We start from the raw sequence: 16922 nt of genomic DNA on the forward strand, positions 1-16922 counted from the left end.
ACCCAAACACCTCTGCCCTTCCTTCCTCTTGCATCTCAAAAGCACTCTTTTTTTCTCTTCCTCTCTAGGACACCTGTATCTCTTCCATGGGCTTTCACCAAAGTCCAAAAGTGCCTTGACTTTAGGTCTCTTCTGCTTTCTCCCCTGCAAAAAAATTATGTGTCAGGAAATTTCAGAAAACAGGGGCACCTGGGTGGCTCAGTCTGTTAAGCATCTGCCTTCGGCTCAGGTCATGATCCCAGGGTCCTGGGATCAAGCCCCATGTCGGGCTCCTTGCTTAGCAGGGAGCCTGCTTCTCCCTCTCCCTCTGTTCCTCCCCCTGCTTATTCTCTCTCTCTCTCTCTCTCTTCCTCTCAAATAAATAAAATCTTGAAAAAAAGAAATCTCAGAAAACAAATGCTAACATTTCAATAAATAATGCTGCTACCATTATTTGTGGAAACCATCTTGTTCTATACTGGAACCACCATAACCTAGAATATTTTTAGATTGCCTCTTGACCAGTGACCACAGGAAGCCACTTATGTATAGCAAACAAATATATGGCTGGAATTGGAAAATTTGGGTAAGTGTTTGATCTTTCCAAATGCCCACAAGTTTTTAGCTCTGCCTTTCCCTGCCCCCAGAGTAGATCCTAACTACGTGGATCCCAGAGGAATATCTCTTGGGCACAGTTGAGCAAGAACATCAGGAAGGTATCTATTACTCTGACCCAGCTACCATCCATGGCCACTCCACTCCTGCTGCTTTTTCTTGTAGCCTTGGCCTCCTCAGACATGAGAACATCTGGGAGTGAGACATGGAGGAAGCAGCCCCACACAGAAAGCAGCTTTCTGAGGTTACTGGTAACTTCCTCCTTACTAAACACAAGGAACTGATCTTCATTTTGCTTAACCTCATCTCAGCATTTGATACTGTTGACCACCATCACTGCTGAACCCCATCCATCCTTGGCTCTGATGACCCTTGGGTAAGGCTTCCTTATCAAATTTTTGAGTGGCACAAGGCTTGGTGGGATGACTAATATAATGAAAGGCATATATGGGATTCAGAGTAATTCTGATTGACTGAACACTGACACACAAATAAGATGGGACCAGGAGGTGGTGATCTGACATGACATTTGAAAAAAAATCATGTTCAGCCAGTCCAATACAACTGTTTATGGGCTTAAGTGATCTCTGACTCATTAATGAAAGTGATCTTATCACTGTCCATTCCATTCCATGAGCCCTCTCTGCAAAGAGGCATATTGATAAATTCAGGGAGTCAGGTGCCAGTGGGAGAATCACCAAGTTGATCAGGGTTCTTAAGACCACGTCACATGAGGAACAGTTGAGGACACTGATACTATTTAGCCGAGAAAGGACACTATTAAGGCAATTTATATCTGCTTTCAACTATTTGGACGGTTCTGTGTAAAGGGATTAAAAATACATATACCAGTAGTTTTAGAAAACAGGACAGGAACAACAGAATGGTACTTATAGGGCTGGGGAGGGAGAGGTAGGAGACGTGGGATTATTATAAAGAAGACCTTTCTCTTATAACTGTCTTATCAGGCAGTGAGTTTTCCAACATAAGTGAGAAAGCAAAGACTGGATATCTATCTACTAGAGATAATATTGAAAGGGTCCTTGCTTCACGGTGAGGGACGGGGATGACTTCTGAGGTCCCTCAGACAAGCCTGCAATGCTAATGAAGTCATAGAGTAAGAGAATTCCATGGCACCATGTTATCCTTTATTTCTGCTGCTGGCCTCACCCCTTATCTCCCATTAATTCGATGTTGCAGTGCATTGGACCCTGCTCTAAGCAGGAGCTGAAATGAGGAGATGAGAGAAGACATGGAAAAGAGAAAACAATAAAACTGTTTTTAAAAGAACCTACTGTATGTTAGGATCTGTGTGAGGCACCATATATACGTCTTCCTATTTAATCCTCATAATAAAAAAAAATCCTCATAATAAGCTTCTGAGATATCTAGTATTACTTCTGTGATGAAACTAAGGTTCAGAGAAGTTAAGTGACTTCCCCAAGAACACACATGTATCAACTGGTGGAGCCAGAGTTTGAACCCAGGTCTCTGTAATTCCAAAGCCCTGTGTGAGGTGTTATTTTTACTCACCCTTTATTTATGGTAAATGATACTGGTTTTTAAAATTTTTCATATTGATACAAAGATTCCTTTTTAAAATTAACTGACTCAAAGTAAGTGGAGAGAAAAATAAGTGTATAAAAATAATACAGATTTCAGCTAGAATGACTGAAATTTGGGAAATACTATTCCAAATATTTTGACAGCATGACTTTCTGATTTAGTCTATATTTGGATGGCTGAGTACAAGGAAAAGAAGAAAACTTGAAAACTGAGTGGATTATAGATTAATTCTCCTGTGCCCTGATACATGGGTAATTTCATGTGTTACAATAAGGAAACTTGGACCCTTTCAAATAAAAAAATATATATATGATTGTAAAATCCAGAGGAAAACCCCAGGTGGGGCCTATCCAAATAAAGGATGACGTTTCCAAGGTATGCACACAGAATGGCTGAGAGGAAGTGAAGACCCTGTGAGTCAGGGGCCAGGACCCATGCAGGAGTCCTATGACTTTGAGAGGCCCTGGAAGGCAGGTGAAGGAGTTGACAGGCCAGTTTGGGGAAGAATGACCATCACCCTTCCAGTGGTTAAGGATAATCTTTGTGGTCAAAAAAGGTCAAAATGAGAACTGGAAAGTCTGAAAGGAAGACAGAAAAGTAATAATGAAGACTAGGTAGCTGCATGGCATGCTCTGTGCCAGGCGATTTACATGTAAGATCCCATCGGTCTTTCAGAGCAAGGCAGCAAGGATGCTGGTCACCTTTCCCGCACAAGAAGACTGAGATGGGGAGATGTTTAGTAACTTGTTCAGGGCCCAGGGGTCAAACCAGGATTTGACCCTGGGCACCAGGTCCAAACCCACGCTATGCTACTTTCCCTGCACGTCCTTGCTTGGGTGCTCCTTCTCAACCCAGACAACAAACAGCTTTCCCTTTGTTACTTTTAATTTCTCCAGCCCTGCAGGGCACAGCTAGCCTCCAAGAGACTGGAGGAGGCATGCTTAGAGGGAGCTGCTTCTCTCCTGAGCGCAAATGCTGCAGGCTCAGAGGCACATAAATGCGCCCCCCCCCCGGCCCCGCCATTGAACAGAGGGCTTTTCAGGGCCCGATTGGGTTAGAAAAAGAAACCATACATTTGGGGCAGGATTATTATATGTGTGAAGCTTGTCCCTGCAGAAGCACTAGGTTTGGAAAAATCCATTTGGCATTCACATAGCTTTCACTCTTCTGCCTGTGACTTGTTCCCGGGCTCGAGAGTACCACCCACTTCCAGGAATAGGAGCCAAGGTTAATAGAAACATTCTAGATTAGGACAATTAGGATTAGATTAGAATAATTTTAAAAAGGGCCATGTATGTTAATTGGCTTCTAACAGGATCCATGGAGGTATACTCAAATGAATGGTTTGGGGGTGGGGGGTGAGAAGAGAAATACCCAGTCTCTGGGTTCTCTGGTTGCAGACCGCCTCCTGCAGCTCTGCCAAGCCAGAAACAGTCCGGGGTACATGGCTGCCCAATAAAACACTCGTTAAACTGAGCTGAACCTTTACCTTTGGGCCTCAAAGGTTGCACTCCTGGATCTCTGTCAGTCTTTGTCATGTTTGTGGCTGGGCTGTCTTTGGGGAGTTTCCTCAGGGCTTTACATTCACTCACTCTCCACCAGTGCATTTGTAGTCATTTTCATCGGTGGAAATGCCCACCTGCCATCAGAAGTTATCTGGAACCAGCCCCTGTCTGTGGTGCTATTTCTTTCTTGTCAGTTCCCCTTTCTGCATTTGAGTTCTAGCTTCAGCCCTGACATTATTTCTTTCTCTACAAGGAGTGTTAGGAGGTTATGGGGAGCTCACAAAGGCTCCTCTTCGTTTATTCTTAGTACCTTGCTTCTGCGTTCCTCGGGAATGCCCCTGGGCTTATGTATCTGGTCTCCGGGAGCTGCAGTGGATGGGCACTTGTGACAGGTATGTTCTTATGAAGCTCGTATGCCTGGGGAGCTTGGTGTTAGATAAAGCTGCGTGTGGGGCAGATGTTCAGAGGTGGGGCTGACGGCTGGGAAGGGAGTGGGTAAGAAGTGTTGTGGAGTACATGCGTAAAACTTTTGAGCATCAGGCTTGATTCTGAGACTGGCTACGGTGGAGGCAGGACATTACAAAAACATGTCTCTTCCAGCCAGATCCCTTTGTCTGCTTTGGTGAGCTAAGAGACAGGACAGGCAGGAAACAGAAGGCGCCACTTACCAAACAACCAGCAGCCGCCCTTGGCCTCAGGGTGCTGGGGGCTCCAAGTAGCTCTGCTGCAGGAGAAGCTATCCAAGGATCCTGGCCCTGCCTGAGCCCCTTGTGCCAGTGAGAAGTTCAGAGGACTGGAGCAAAACCCACAGCCTCTGCAGTGGTCTCTGTTTTCTTATTTGACCTTTCTCTTCCTCTCTCTCTCTCTTTTTTTTTTTCTCTCTTTTTTCCATTTCTTCTTCCCATCTAAGTGTCCTATCACAATATTGGCTCCTCTTGGCACCAGAGACCAAGAGCTCATTTGAAAAGCAAGTCTTAGGTCAAAAAAGAGCCCAGGCAGTGGTTTCTCGTGTTCTGTATACCATGAACATATTTGCATTTGCAAATAAGCTTAAAATAGTGCCTCCACTAAAAGTTATTTAAGGAGAGACACGTGAAAATAATTTTTGGCCAAGGGAACTTCCCACTCCTCTCAAATTGTAATAACTGAGGAGATGGTCTATTCCTCTGACATGCAACCTCAATCTTGGGACCAAGGCTCTAGACTTAAATGAGTCTAAGTGCACAAACTCGTAGTTCTGTATTATTTCATCCGTTTGCTGTTGCAGGTACCATTAATGCTATTTATATGAACTATCCTGTGTATTAGCTTTTATAAATCTTTGCTCATTGGTGTGTTCTAAATATATTTATTGAGTGCTTAACTATGTCACAGGTAGTGGGTTTTTAGCAAGGAGCATAAAAGACATGGACCTTGTACTCTTGAAGCTTTCAGCCTAGTGGGAAAACGTTACTATTAGATAGTCACACTAAAATGACTATATGGCAACAGTGCTTTGAAGACAAGGAAATGGTTCCTTGTGATTGTGCTCACTGTTTAATAACTATGTCTTTGACCTTGATATTTTGGTTACTCTAATATCCCTGGATATCAGATGTCTCTTCCTGGTGGAGATGAGGATTGGATGTTATGGAGTTGAGGTTAAGGTGGGAGAGGAAAGAGCATAAAAGGTGAAAAGGTAAGCCAAGCCGGATTCTTTAGGAGAAAATCAAGATTCAAATACCATGTTTCAAAAATTGGATAGAGGTGGGAGGTAAGTTTAAGGATCTCTGGACCGGGAGACTAAAGCTGTGAAGAAATAGAACAAGAACGAAACATGTCTGAAACAAGCAAAGCGGGTGGTGGGAAGGTACCAGAGTCCAAGCAAATGTTGCCAATTCGCCTTTCTTGGTCAGGCAAATAAGAGTATTTAGGGACAGGACAGAAGGATAGCGTCATAGGCTGAGCACACAATCCTTTATTGGACCTTTATCCTCATCTCTAACCTAATATAGCGACTTGTTTCTGAACCATAGATTGGAGTACACTCAAGGTGAGGTTTGAGAAATAGACGCCATTTTGATTATGTATAGAAGAAAAAACGTGTCTTCAGCACTTTCCATCTCCCCCATCAGAATAGGAAGGTTCCCATTCACTATTCTCCTTCTTTTTATGAGTATGATTCCATTCTGAGTTCCTTTTCTTATTTAGATAAATTAACTTGAACTTAATGGCTAAAAAAAAAAAATTGCTCCCTTCTAGCTAGCATTTGCATTTTAATAGGGGCTTTCAAAAATGCCTTAACCCAAGGAATGAGTAATTTGGGAATTCCAAGCACCAGGGTAGGGTTGGTACACAGAATGGGGAGAGGGGACGTCCCTCAAATTGTGCCCTTGAAACATTGGCTTTCTCTCTTTGACCATGATTCTGGTTCTGAGAGAACAGGAAGGGGCCCTCTTACAGGGCCAGGATTGGTATAAATGCCTTTTAGTGAGTTCTGTGGGTCTTATTTGTGGTAGGTGGAGCCCTTGACCAGATGTGCACAGACTCACCTGTAAACTTCGCATGATGCTTACCCATAGGCACTTTTTGGAAAAGGGATGCTCCTTGACTCAGAAAGATCTGATTCTAGATATGACTAGGAGAACGGGACATCTGTCTTGTACACAGACTTGCTATAAGGAGACTGGAAAAGCTAAATGCTCTCAACATGTTATGCTCCTTCTTTTGGGTGAGTGAGGGGAATGGCCTCTTGATTTTAATACTTAGTTACCTACAATAGCAGGGAATGAATAAAAGCAGCCTCTCCTCCTTATGAGTCCACATAGACATTTCTTCTTTGTACCTATGCATCTTTGATGCTGCTCCCCTCATATCTGTGTGGAAACACCATGCTCCCAAATGGGTGAGGGGAAAGACAGCTAATCAAAGTAAGGCAGTGTTAAGTATGAAAAACTCTCCACAGATGGGGGCCCAAGAGGGTTTGCTCCAAAAAGAGATTGGAAACCAAGTCAGACATATGATCCAGCCTGAGTTAGAAAGAGACACGGCTGCTAGGGGAATTCAGTTAAGCTCAAGATGGGTGACATACATCCATAGCCAATCATCATCTCCTGTGTCCATCAGACACCAGGAAGTGTTCACATTTTCATCAAGGTGGCACTCTTGCTCATCTCTTTCTTGTCATACCCACTTCCACATGCTGACTCAGCCTCTTCATCTCAGGTCTATGAGACTTTAATATTGGCTTTCTTGATCACCCTAACACCAGCCCTCACCTCCTTCCTCAGGGCACTGACAGGCTTATTTTCTTTCAACTTTCATTACATAGTTTTTCTGCTCCCAAACCATTAATCCCAAACTCTCAGTGTTCTATCACATTAAACACAAACTCATCTGACATTCCCGACTCCATTAAGCTATCCTACTCTACTTACGGAAATGAATTTCCCATTATTTGTGCAAGTGAAAAAGTAAAAAAGCCCTGTAGCATCCACTGTGTTAGTCTATTAAACAAGAGTGATTCCTGGCACTCAGTTGTTGAATGAATGAATGAATCAATGAATCAATCAATCAATACCTTATCCTCATCTTCACATCCTGTTGATTATAATCCTAAATATTGCTTGAACCTATCCACTTCTATGTCTGCTACTACCAACCTAGACCAAATGGCTATCTTCTTTCATTTAAATGACTGTAGTAGCCAACTGATTGGTCTTCTGGCATCTGTTCTGGCTTCCCTACCATCCATTTGCTACACAGTAGCCAAGTCATCTTTTCAAAATGCAAAACTCATTATGTCACTCCTCTAATTTCTTCAACAATTCATGTTGCACTCAGAATAAACACCAAAATCCTTTGCTGACCCCTAGGATAAGTATGGTCTGGCCCCTGCTGACCTCTGCAGGTTTGTCTCCCCACTCCTCTAGTCATTTAAGCCACATCAACCTTCCCTCATTCTCCCTCTTGCCTCAGTGCCTTTTCACCTGCTGTTCCTTTTGCCTAGAATCCTTCCAAGCCAGTCCCTTTCACCTATGTAACACTTATTCAATCTCCTCTGTTTATCTATTAGTGCATAATAAACTGCCCCCAAACTTAGCAGCTTAAAACAATGAATATTTACTCTGCCTTACAATGTTGTGGGCCAGAAATTTGGGCAGGCTTTTGAGTGATTTTTCTGTTCCTCATGGCATCAACTGAAGTCACTTTGTGGTTAGTATTAATCTAGTGAATGGGCTAGTCTAGGGCTGCACTGTCCAATTCAGTAGGCACTAGCCACATGTGGCAACTGATCACTTAAAATGTAGCTCATTTAAGTGCTATAAGTGTAAAATACCTACAAGATTTTATACAGAAAAAAGAATGCAGAATATCCATTAATCATTTTATATTGATTATATGTTGAGATTATAATTTTTAGATACCCTGAATTAAAGAAAATATATCATTAAAATTAATTTTTATGTATTTCTTTTTAATTTTTTAATGTGGCTCCTCGAAATTTTCAAATTACACATGTGGTTGCATTATATTTCTATTGGACAGTGCTGACCTAGAGCAAGGGTCAGCATTTTTTTCTATAACAGGCCATATAGAAAATATTTTCAGCTTTTCAGGCCATATCATTCCTAACATAGCTACTCATCTCTACTACTGTAATGGAAAAGTAGCCATAAACAATAATTAAATAAATGGGTATAGCTGCATTCCAACAAAACTTTATTTGTAAAAATAGGTGGTGGCCAGATTTGGTCTGCAGGCTGTAATTCGCTGACCTCTGATCTGGAGGATAGAAGATTTTATTCCTGTGTCTGGTGGCTTGATAGAAATGGCTGAAAGGCAGGACTCAGCTGGGACCGTTGACCCAAACACCTGCACATAGCCTCTTTGGCATGGTAGTCTCAGAGTAGTTCCCATGATGTTTCAGAGCCCAAGAGACTATTCCAAGAAAAATAGAAGCTGTAAGGCTTCTTATGATCTAGTCTCTCAAATCCCAAACATCCTTTCTGCTGCATTCTATTGGTCAAACAAGTCTGTGAGGCCAGCCCAGATTTAAGGAGAGGAGATTAGACATCACCTCTTCATGGGAGGAGTAGCAAAGAATACGTGTCCATCTTTAATCTATCACATCATTCTTCAAATCCGTTTAGACTAGTCCTATAATAGGCATTCAAAATACCACAAACCTCTCCTTTGTAGCACTTGTCATCATTACAAGTTTACACTTATTCGTGTGATTATCTTGCTTCTCCACCAAACTATAAGCAGCCCTGTGACAAGGAGCTGTTCCTGGTTTTGGTCGTCATTATAGTCTAAGCACCTAGCAGGATGCCTGGCTCCATAAATATTTGTTGAATGAATGAACGATATTAGGGCATTGCTTTTCAGCCATTAACTGTACTAATACCAATCCCACATTTCTCCACATTGCTCTCAAGCATATCACGAGACGCCCTGTCAGAAGCCTTGTTAAAATTCAAATACATCCCATTCCCAGCAACCTTATTATTTTGTAGTTCAGAAACTTCATAAAAAAGGAAATAAGCCTATTCTATCCCTCCCAGGACCTCAAAGGCAATGGTAGCTGCTCTAACAGTATAGCTTCGGGTTCTGGTGCTCTGAGAAGTAATTCATGCCATGTCAACCAGAGGCAAGCCAAAGCCCCGGGCAGCTTGTGGTCCTCCCAGACCTCACTCACAATGCCAGCCCAGCAAGCCTGGCTTGTCCAGTGACAGGATGAACTGACAGAAGGCCCTGAGCAATGGGCTGAGGCTGACCTAATCCTCCCTCCTTGGGGGCTGTAGCATCATCTCCTGCTTTGCTTGAAGCAAGAGCTCCTAAGTGTGTCAGGAGGAGATATGCATTGCCACCTTCCACACTGATCCTACAGCTTAAATTGTAGTTATATGTGTACACCCTATCGTTCTTCTTAGTACTGGGTGAGGGAGCAAGGCCCGCACATCCTTATTTCCCCCACAACCTGTAGAACAAGACTGTCACTGAGTAAATTCAGTCAATGCTTGCATGGGAGCTGGTCTCAATGAACAATTTTCCTAAGACACCAGCAAACTTAGCACTTTTTCTGGATCCCCTGATCCCCACTAATATTCTAGACAAAGTTGTGAAACAGGGACCATTTTTCTACCTTGAATTCTTTTTTTAAATTTTTTATTGTTATGTTAGTCACCATACATTACATTATTAATTTTTGATGTAGTGATCCATGATTCATTGTTTGTGTATAACACCCAGCACTCCATGCAGAGCGTGCCCTCTTTAATACCCATCACCGGGCTAACCCATCCCCCCACCCCCTCCCCTCTAGAACCCTCAGTTTGTTTCTCAGAGTCCATCGTCTCTCATGTTCGTCTCCCGCTCCGATTTCCCCCCCTTCATTCTTCCCCTCCTGCTATCTTCTTCTTCTTCTTCTTTTAAACATATATTGTATTATTTGTTTCAGATCTACCTTGAATTCTTGATCCCCAACTTCTACCTTGAATTCTTCTGTCCCTTCCTGTGTCACAGTATCTGCACCCCATCCCACCCTCAGGCTGCCCACCCCCACCCCACATCCCTTCATACCGTCTGGTGCCTGAACTAGATCCCACAGTTTCCTTCAGATCTGAGACACAAAAGATCCCTTCTTTATCCCCTTCTCTTCCTGCCCGAATACACGTATTTCCCCAGAGTTCTTCTAGGTGAGACTTGTTGAAATCCACTAATGTGTGCCTGGAGCTAGGTCCATGCTAGAAAACTGATAACCTGTCCAGTGCTGGAGTGGAGAGGAGCATTCTCTGCCTGGCACATAAAGGGTGCTCAAGTAATATTTGTGGAATGAATGGAGGCTTAGGACAGAAACTCTCCTGATAGGGAGGGACGCTTTGACTCCTCCTGCCCCCAACGCAGCCTCTTTCCCATGAATGTGCCCTCCAATCCCAGGAGCCCTCTGATCCCAGGAGCCACCCTCACACCTGGCCTTTGGGACGTGCTGCTCCCTGGCTACCTTAAGAGTGGAGTAGGTAGAATCAGAATCCTATCTTCTTGCTCCCACAGCCCAGTCTGAAACTAGCTGGAACTTTTAAAGGAACTATCCCAGTGTTAAAAAGAACAATGAAGCTGTGTGGGTTTAAACCTCAACTCTATCATTTACTACTGGGTGGCTAGGGCAAGTTCCTTAACCTCTCTGAGGCTCCATTTCTTCATCTGTAATGTGGGGGGTAAGTAATCCCACTTTGTCGTGAGGGATAAGAGTGTAACTAGTCATTCAGCTGCCTCTCACTCACAGTCTATGATGGGCCAGGCGTATATAATAAGGAAAAGTGCTGTACGGTGGGTGCTTTTTGGTTTCTGTAGTGAACCTTCAGGTACATGGAGGCTACTTGCTTCAGGTTTTTGGCCAGTTCACCCACATACAGACCTTATTCTGAACACAGCTGACAGAAATCTCTTCTCAGAGAATCCCCCCGTAAATTCTTAGGTTCTTTCCTCTCCCATTCCCCTTTTTGCTCCCTCCCTTCAAAAGCCAGAGTTTCTACTCAGGCCCTCTGGAGAAAGCAATGACTCGTGGTTGTGGTTGAGCGTTCATTCCTGAGGGAACAGTGACATTTCTGCTCTTCTTCAGAGCCAACAACATTGAAGAAACTAGTTTCCTAACCCAAGCCCCCATCTTCACACATATGCCATGGCTAGAGTTGAGAGAAATTCTTCACATGGGGTATAGAGGACCATGTCAATCTCAAGTATTTTAGCACCATATTTTATTAGGGTCTCTGACAAATGAAGTGTCCAAGGTGTTGCCCAGGACAGTGTCCAATCTTCAAATTAATGTTAGTAAAGTTTACTAGAAAGCTCCTTGCTGGGCCAGGATTTTGAGGAGGAATGTGATCTCTGTCCCCAAATTCTTAAAGGGCTTTGCCAGAAGCTCCAGAGAATGACACCAGTATTAAGAAAAGGAAGTTACAGAGAGGCAGTTTCTTGCTCAGGGGAAGAGAGGATTTCCAAATAGAGAAGTTAAAATGGTATTGATTTCCTTGTCATACCCAGTGCTTCTTTCCCAAGTGCATGAATTATAGGGACCGTTTGTCCAAGATATCGTGGGCCATACTGATTCATGTAATAATTTGAATTAAAGGTGATTTGTTAAATTTATAGTGAAATATAATTTGATTTTGTGTCCCTGTTCAGTACATCACCCCAAGGAATAACAAATCTTTGGTTAGGTAAGCATGCTGATTTGGGGGGTTTGCAAACAATGGGAGATTCCTATATTAGATGGAAGTTCAGACTCAAAGGATTCTCAGTCCTCAGAGTCTATGACAAACAGGATGCTGGTGGTGACTTAGTATGAGGAAGTGCACAGGAATCAAATAGAGCACCCTCTTTCCAGGCTTTACCACTGAGTGCTGTCAGCTTTGGCCCAAGAGTTAATGCCCAAGCTCTGTAACCTATTGAAATCATTGGAAGGGAGGAAGAGAATAATCAGGAACAAGTGTGAGGTTCATATACTGAACACCTACTATGTGCTTCAGCAACTGAATATATGTGTAACTCATTGTCACAAAGCACTACCTTTCTAAGTAGTTACTAATTAACACTAATTTTTTAAAGATTAAAGAGCTCCTACAAATTAAGAAAAATTTGTAAAAAGTCCAAAGACTCAAATTAAAAGTAGGTAGAAGAAATGTATGGACAGTACATGGAACAAGAAATGTTATCTCTTGGGGCGCAGGTGACTCAGTCAGTTGAGCGTCCAGCTTTTGATTTCATCTCAGGTCATGATCTCAGGGTTGTGAGATCAAGCCTGAGTCTGGCTCCACCCTATGCGTGGAGCCTGCTTGGGATTCTCTCTCTCCCTCTCCCTCTGCCACTCCCCCATCTGTCTCTTCCTCTCTCTAAAAAAGAAAAAGAAAAAGAAAGGTTATCTTATACATTTGAAAAGATGTTCAATCTCATAATAAAAGAAATTCATTTTAAAATTACAGTGAGCACCACCTCGCATCTGTTAGGACGGATACCATAAGGAAAAAAAATAACAGGTGTTGACAAAGATGTGGAGAAATTGCAACAGGGCAATTGTGCACTGTTAATGGGATTAAAAAATTATGCAGCTGCTGTGGAAAACAGTATGTCAGTTCCTCAAAAATTAAAAATAGAATTACCATATGATCCAGCAATTCCACTTCTGATTATACACCCAAAAGAAATGAAAGCAGGGCCTCAAAGAGCTATTTGTACATCCATGTTCACAGCAGCATTATCACAACAGCCAAAAGGTGGAAGCAACTCAAATATCCATCAACAGATGGATGGATAAATAAAATGTGGCATATATATACAGTGGGGATGTTACTCAGGTTTAAAAATGAAGGAAATTCTGACACATGCTACAACATGGATGAACCTCAAATAAATTATGCTAAGTGAAATAAGCCAATCACAAAAAGACAAGTTCATTCCATTTATAAGAGGTAGCTAAGTACTTAAATTCATGGAGACAGGAGGTGGAATGGTGCTTTCCAGGGCCTGGGTGGAGGAGAGAACAGGGAGTTAAGTGTTTAGTAAGTAGGGAGTTTCAGTTTTGCAAGATGAAGAGTTCTAGACATGGATAGTGGTGACGGTTGCACAACAATGTAGTTAATACCACTGTACACTTAAAAAATGAGTAAGATGGTAAATTTTATGTTATGTGTATTTTACCACAATGAAAAACTGCAATTACCCTTTGACCCTTTGGTCAAGCCATTTCTACTTCTAGGAAGATAGCTTATTCCCACATAAGTGTTTTGGCATGTGATCAAGGTTTTTCATTGCAGCAGAATATTGGAAACAGCTAAATGTCCATTGATAGAGGCTGGTAAAATAAATTATTGTCATTCAATAGAATACAACAGAATATGCAACTGTTAGAATGAAGATACTCAGTACATGTGGATACAGAACAATCTCTAAGGTAGTGGCATGTGTGCAAAATTGTGTATAAATTGCTACCATTTGTGTTTAAAAATAAAATGAAAAAAGAATATTGGTCTATGTTTTTCATTTTGTTTTGCCTAAAATAACTGCAAATAGAGGCAAGAAGCTGTTAACAGGTAACAGTGGTTTCTCCAGTCATGTCTTCGGGGGAAAACTTGATAGCTAGGGCACAGGGTTGGAAGAAAGACTTGCTTTCCACGATTTATCACCTGTACCTTTTAAATTTAGTACCATGTGCAGGTATGATCTATTCAAAAATTTTTAACTAAAAAAAGAGGTTATAGTCTAGAAGGGAAGAAACCTAACAGATGCTTTTAGCCCAAAACTCTGTGCCAAGTGCTATGGGAGTAGAGAGAAAAGGTATCTAGCAGAGCCCAAAGGGATCAGGAATGACTTCTAGACAAATCACCCCCGAGGAAGAAATTTCTGCTATTGGATCACAAATTGTTGTGCATCTTCTCCTGAGCATTGGTTTGTTTTATCCTAATGGACAGATCTGTAAGTTAATTCACTGATTAGGTTTTCATTTTCACTTTGGTTGTTAAAAAGATATAGGCCAAAATTGTGACCTGAACCACGCAGGGTGGGCAGATTTCTAAATGGTAAACATTTAGCATGGAACTTATACCAGGCTCCACTTCATATTCTTGCATTTGGTTTGCTTTTTAGCTGTTTCTATTTTTGGTCATGCTCCCTTATTCTGTGCTCCCCTGTAAGCCACTCTCCAGGCTTTTTGGTCTAAGTTGGAGTAAGTGGGTGAGAGAAGAGGGAGGGAGGGAGGGAGGGAGAGAGGGAGGGATGGAAAGGAAGAAAGGATAGAAGTTATAAAGCAATGCCTGCTGTTTTCCTTGGCTTATCATGTTCTCAAAGCGGGGTCCTTAAGCCAGCAGCACAGTATCACCCGTGAGTTTGTTGACATGGGTTTCACTGAGTCTACTAAATCAGAATCTCTGTGGACAAGGCCCAGATAATGGCTTTAACATGATCTTCCAAATGATTTTTATGCACAGTAAAGTTTGAGAATCACAGGGAAACCAAAGGCAAGTTGATTTCTAAACATAAATACTCTCCATTTGTCCCATCATACCCATTGTCTTGGTCAAGATAAGTAAGCTTGCTCTTCCAATAAACAATCCCCCAAATTTCATTAGCTTGACACAATAAAAGTTTGCTCATGTCACAGTCCAGTATGGATCACTTTAGGGTAGAAAGAGCTGCTTTATTAATTTGTTCACCAATCCAGCTTCCTTTCATAGTGAGGCTTTGCCATCCTCTAGGGGCTTGGACTCCTCTGAATTCTCTGCATCCAAGAAGGCAGTAGAGGGAGGAAAGAGAAAGAGGCTTTAGTGGCAGGTCTGGAAGTAACACGAGTCTTTTTTTGCCCACCCTTCCATTGGCCAGAACCCAATCACATAGCCCACCTAACTGCAGGGGAGGCTGGGATGTAGGGCGGATCTGTGGAGCTAGAAGGAGAAGGAAATGGCCTTGGTGAACACATAGCATGGTCTCTGCTACACGCATGGGCCTAAGTGATTCCCAAGCTTCACTTGTCATGTTTTGGTTTTTAGTCATTTTCTAATCAAGTTTTATCTTTTCTTTTTTTAACTCTAGCACTATGGGACTGAGTAACACTCTCCTTGTGATGGCCCTCCTGCTCTCTGGTAAGAACCTTTTGGCTTTATAAAGTCCTAGAATCCTTCTATATCTCCCAATGAACTGGCCATGCAAGCCTAGGCCTGAGACTTGGTGGGTTTTATTTATTTTTATCCAGTTTTGCATAATACCACATGCAAAAAAAAAAAAAAAAAGGCTTTCCTGGAGAAGAAAGAAGCATCATGATAGAGAACTCGTATCTCAGCTGAGGGCAGGTCTAGCCTGGGATGGTGCACCACCCCTTTGCCATCTTACTCCCATGGTACTGGATGCACAAAGTAGGGTAGACTGGTCTGTCCAGCAGCACCCAGGGAGCTAGGGGAAGGCCCCTGCTCTGACACCCCTGAGGCTTAACTCTTTTGCTCCACACATCCTTCCTTCTGGTCTTCTCTGTTCCCATTCCTGACATTCTCGGGCTTTTAGAAAACAGCTGACGGGCTTCTAAAAGCCTTCCGTTGGGGAGCATTGGTTTCCATATTCCCTACTGTCCTCTCCTCCTCCACAGCCTTCCCTACCAGTTGAGGCCCATAGATCACAGTTGCCCCTGCTTACTGGGAGGATCAAGAACCCCAGCCCTCCTGCTCCCTACTTCAGTGACCGTCAGCTAGGTGCAGCGGCTGACTCACCATAAAGTGAATGAAGCTGAGCTTCAGGGTTTCTCATTTACACAAGCCCTTCCCAAAGTCCCCTCCAAGCCTCCATTAGGGGCCCTAGCAGTGAGGTCACATGTCTTATTCTTTGGCAAAATCTTCATAAGTATGCTATTTTAGCCACAATAGTTGAGACCATGTGTCTTTCCACTGTGACTTTTCCCTCCATCACATTCTCCTGCTGGGTGGCACTGTAGTGGCCACGGGCATTTTGTATTTGAATTCCATATTCTGTCTCTTAAAGAGTACTCCACACACACCCCCAAAAAAAGAAGTTTTAGAAAGGTCAGCCTCACAAAACTCAGATGTTCCCTGTTTGCTGCTCCTCCCTGAGTTTCAGTTTCTTCATGTATAACCTGGGGTTGGCCAAGGTTCCTGCCACACATCCTGTGACTGGGCGCCTTTAGTTTCAACTCTCCCGCTGCCCCTTTCTGCTGCACATCGTCCCCACCCTCAGTACTGAGAGAGAAGCCATCCCAGTCTTGATATGGGGCACGTGGGGTGGGCGGGGGGTGAGCGTGAGCTTGGCCACGGCAGCAGGCAGGCTGCCACTGACTGACTGGCCTGCCCACGAGTTCACCTCCTCCAGATGGCTACGCACCAGGCCCTCGGCCACTGTCCTGCTGTGTGTGGCAAGGAGTCAAGGCTCTAGGGAGAGATGCCCCTTCCGATTGATGCTGATTGGGACGGGCCTTTTGTGATTTCTATTTTCTACTTAGCCCCTTGGAGCTTGTTGAGTCCATGAGCGTGAGGTATATAGATGTGCTAACTGACCACTCCACTAATGGAGTGTCTGTTCTGTCAGAACAGAAGCTTCTACTCCCCAGGGTCAATAACCTGCTAACTGTAGCTCTTGGGGAGGCAAACTGTATGTGTGAGGAAGGGGGTAGGACAGGGCTCTGGAGAACGTTATCCAGCAGAAAGCCCTTCCCATTCTACTTCCTATTCTATTTACTTGACAAATACTTAGATATAGCACCTACTTTGTGCCAAGTACTGT

General features: G+C 43.1%; 1 protein-coding gene across 3 annotated transcripts in view; it reads left to right on the plus strand.

Annotated features, from left to right (window-relative positions):
- The window catches only part of CD86 (CD86 molecule), a 65634-nt gene that overhangs the window by 19179 nt on the left and 29533 nt on the right, over nt 1-16922 (plus strand). For 2 of the 3 annotated variants that reach the window (XM_028110661.2, XM_028110663.2), the window contains exons 1-2: nt 3893-4057; nt 15231-15280. In XM_028110661.2, coding sequence (XP_027966462.1) covers nt 4041-4057; nt 15231-15280 — 67 coding nt within the window. In that variant the 5' untranslated portion in view covers nt 3893-4040. Of the gene's footprint in view, nt 1-3892; nt 4058-15230; nt 15281-16922 lie in introns of those variants that run through there. The other variant, XM_028110662.2, reaches the window with a different exon arrangement.

The sequence above is a fragment of the Eumetopias jubatus genome, unplaced genomic scaffold (assembly GCF_037043125.1).
Source record: "Eumetopias jubatus isolate StellerSeaLion01/CBP00866 unplaced genomic scaffold, mEumJub1_p1.0 scaffold_1, whole genome shotgun sequence".
NCBI classification, from domain to species: domain Eukaryota; kingdom Metazoa; phylum Chordata; class Mammalia; order Carnivora; family Otariidae; genus Eumetopias; species Eumetopias jubatus.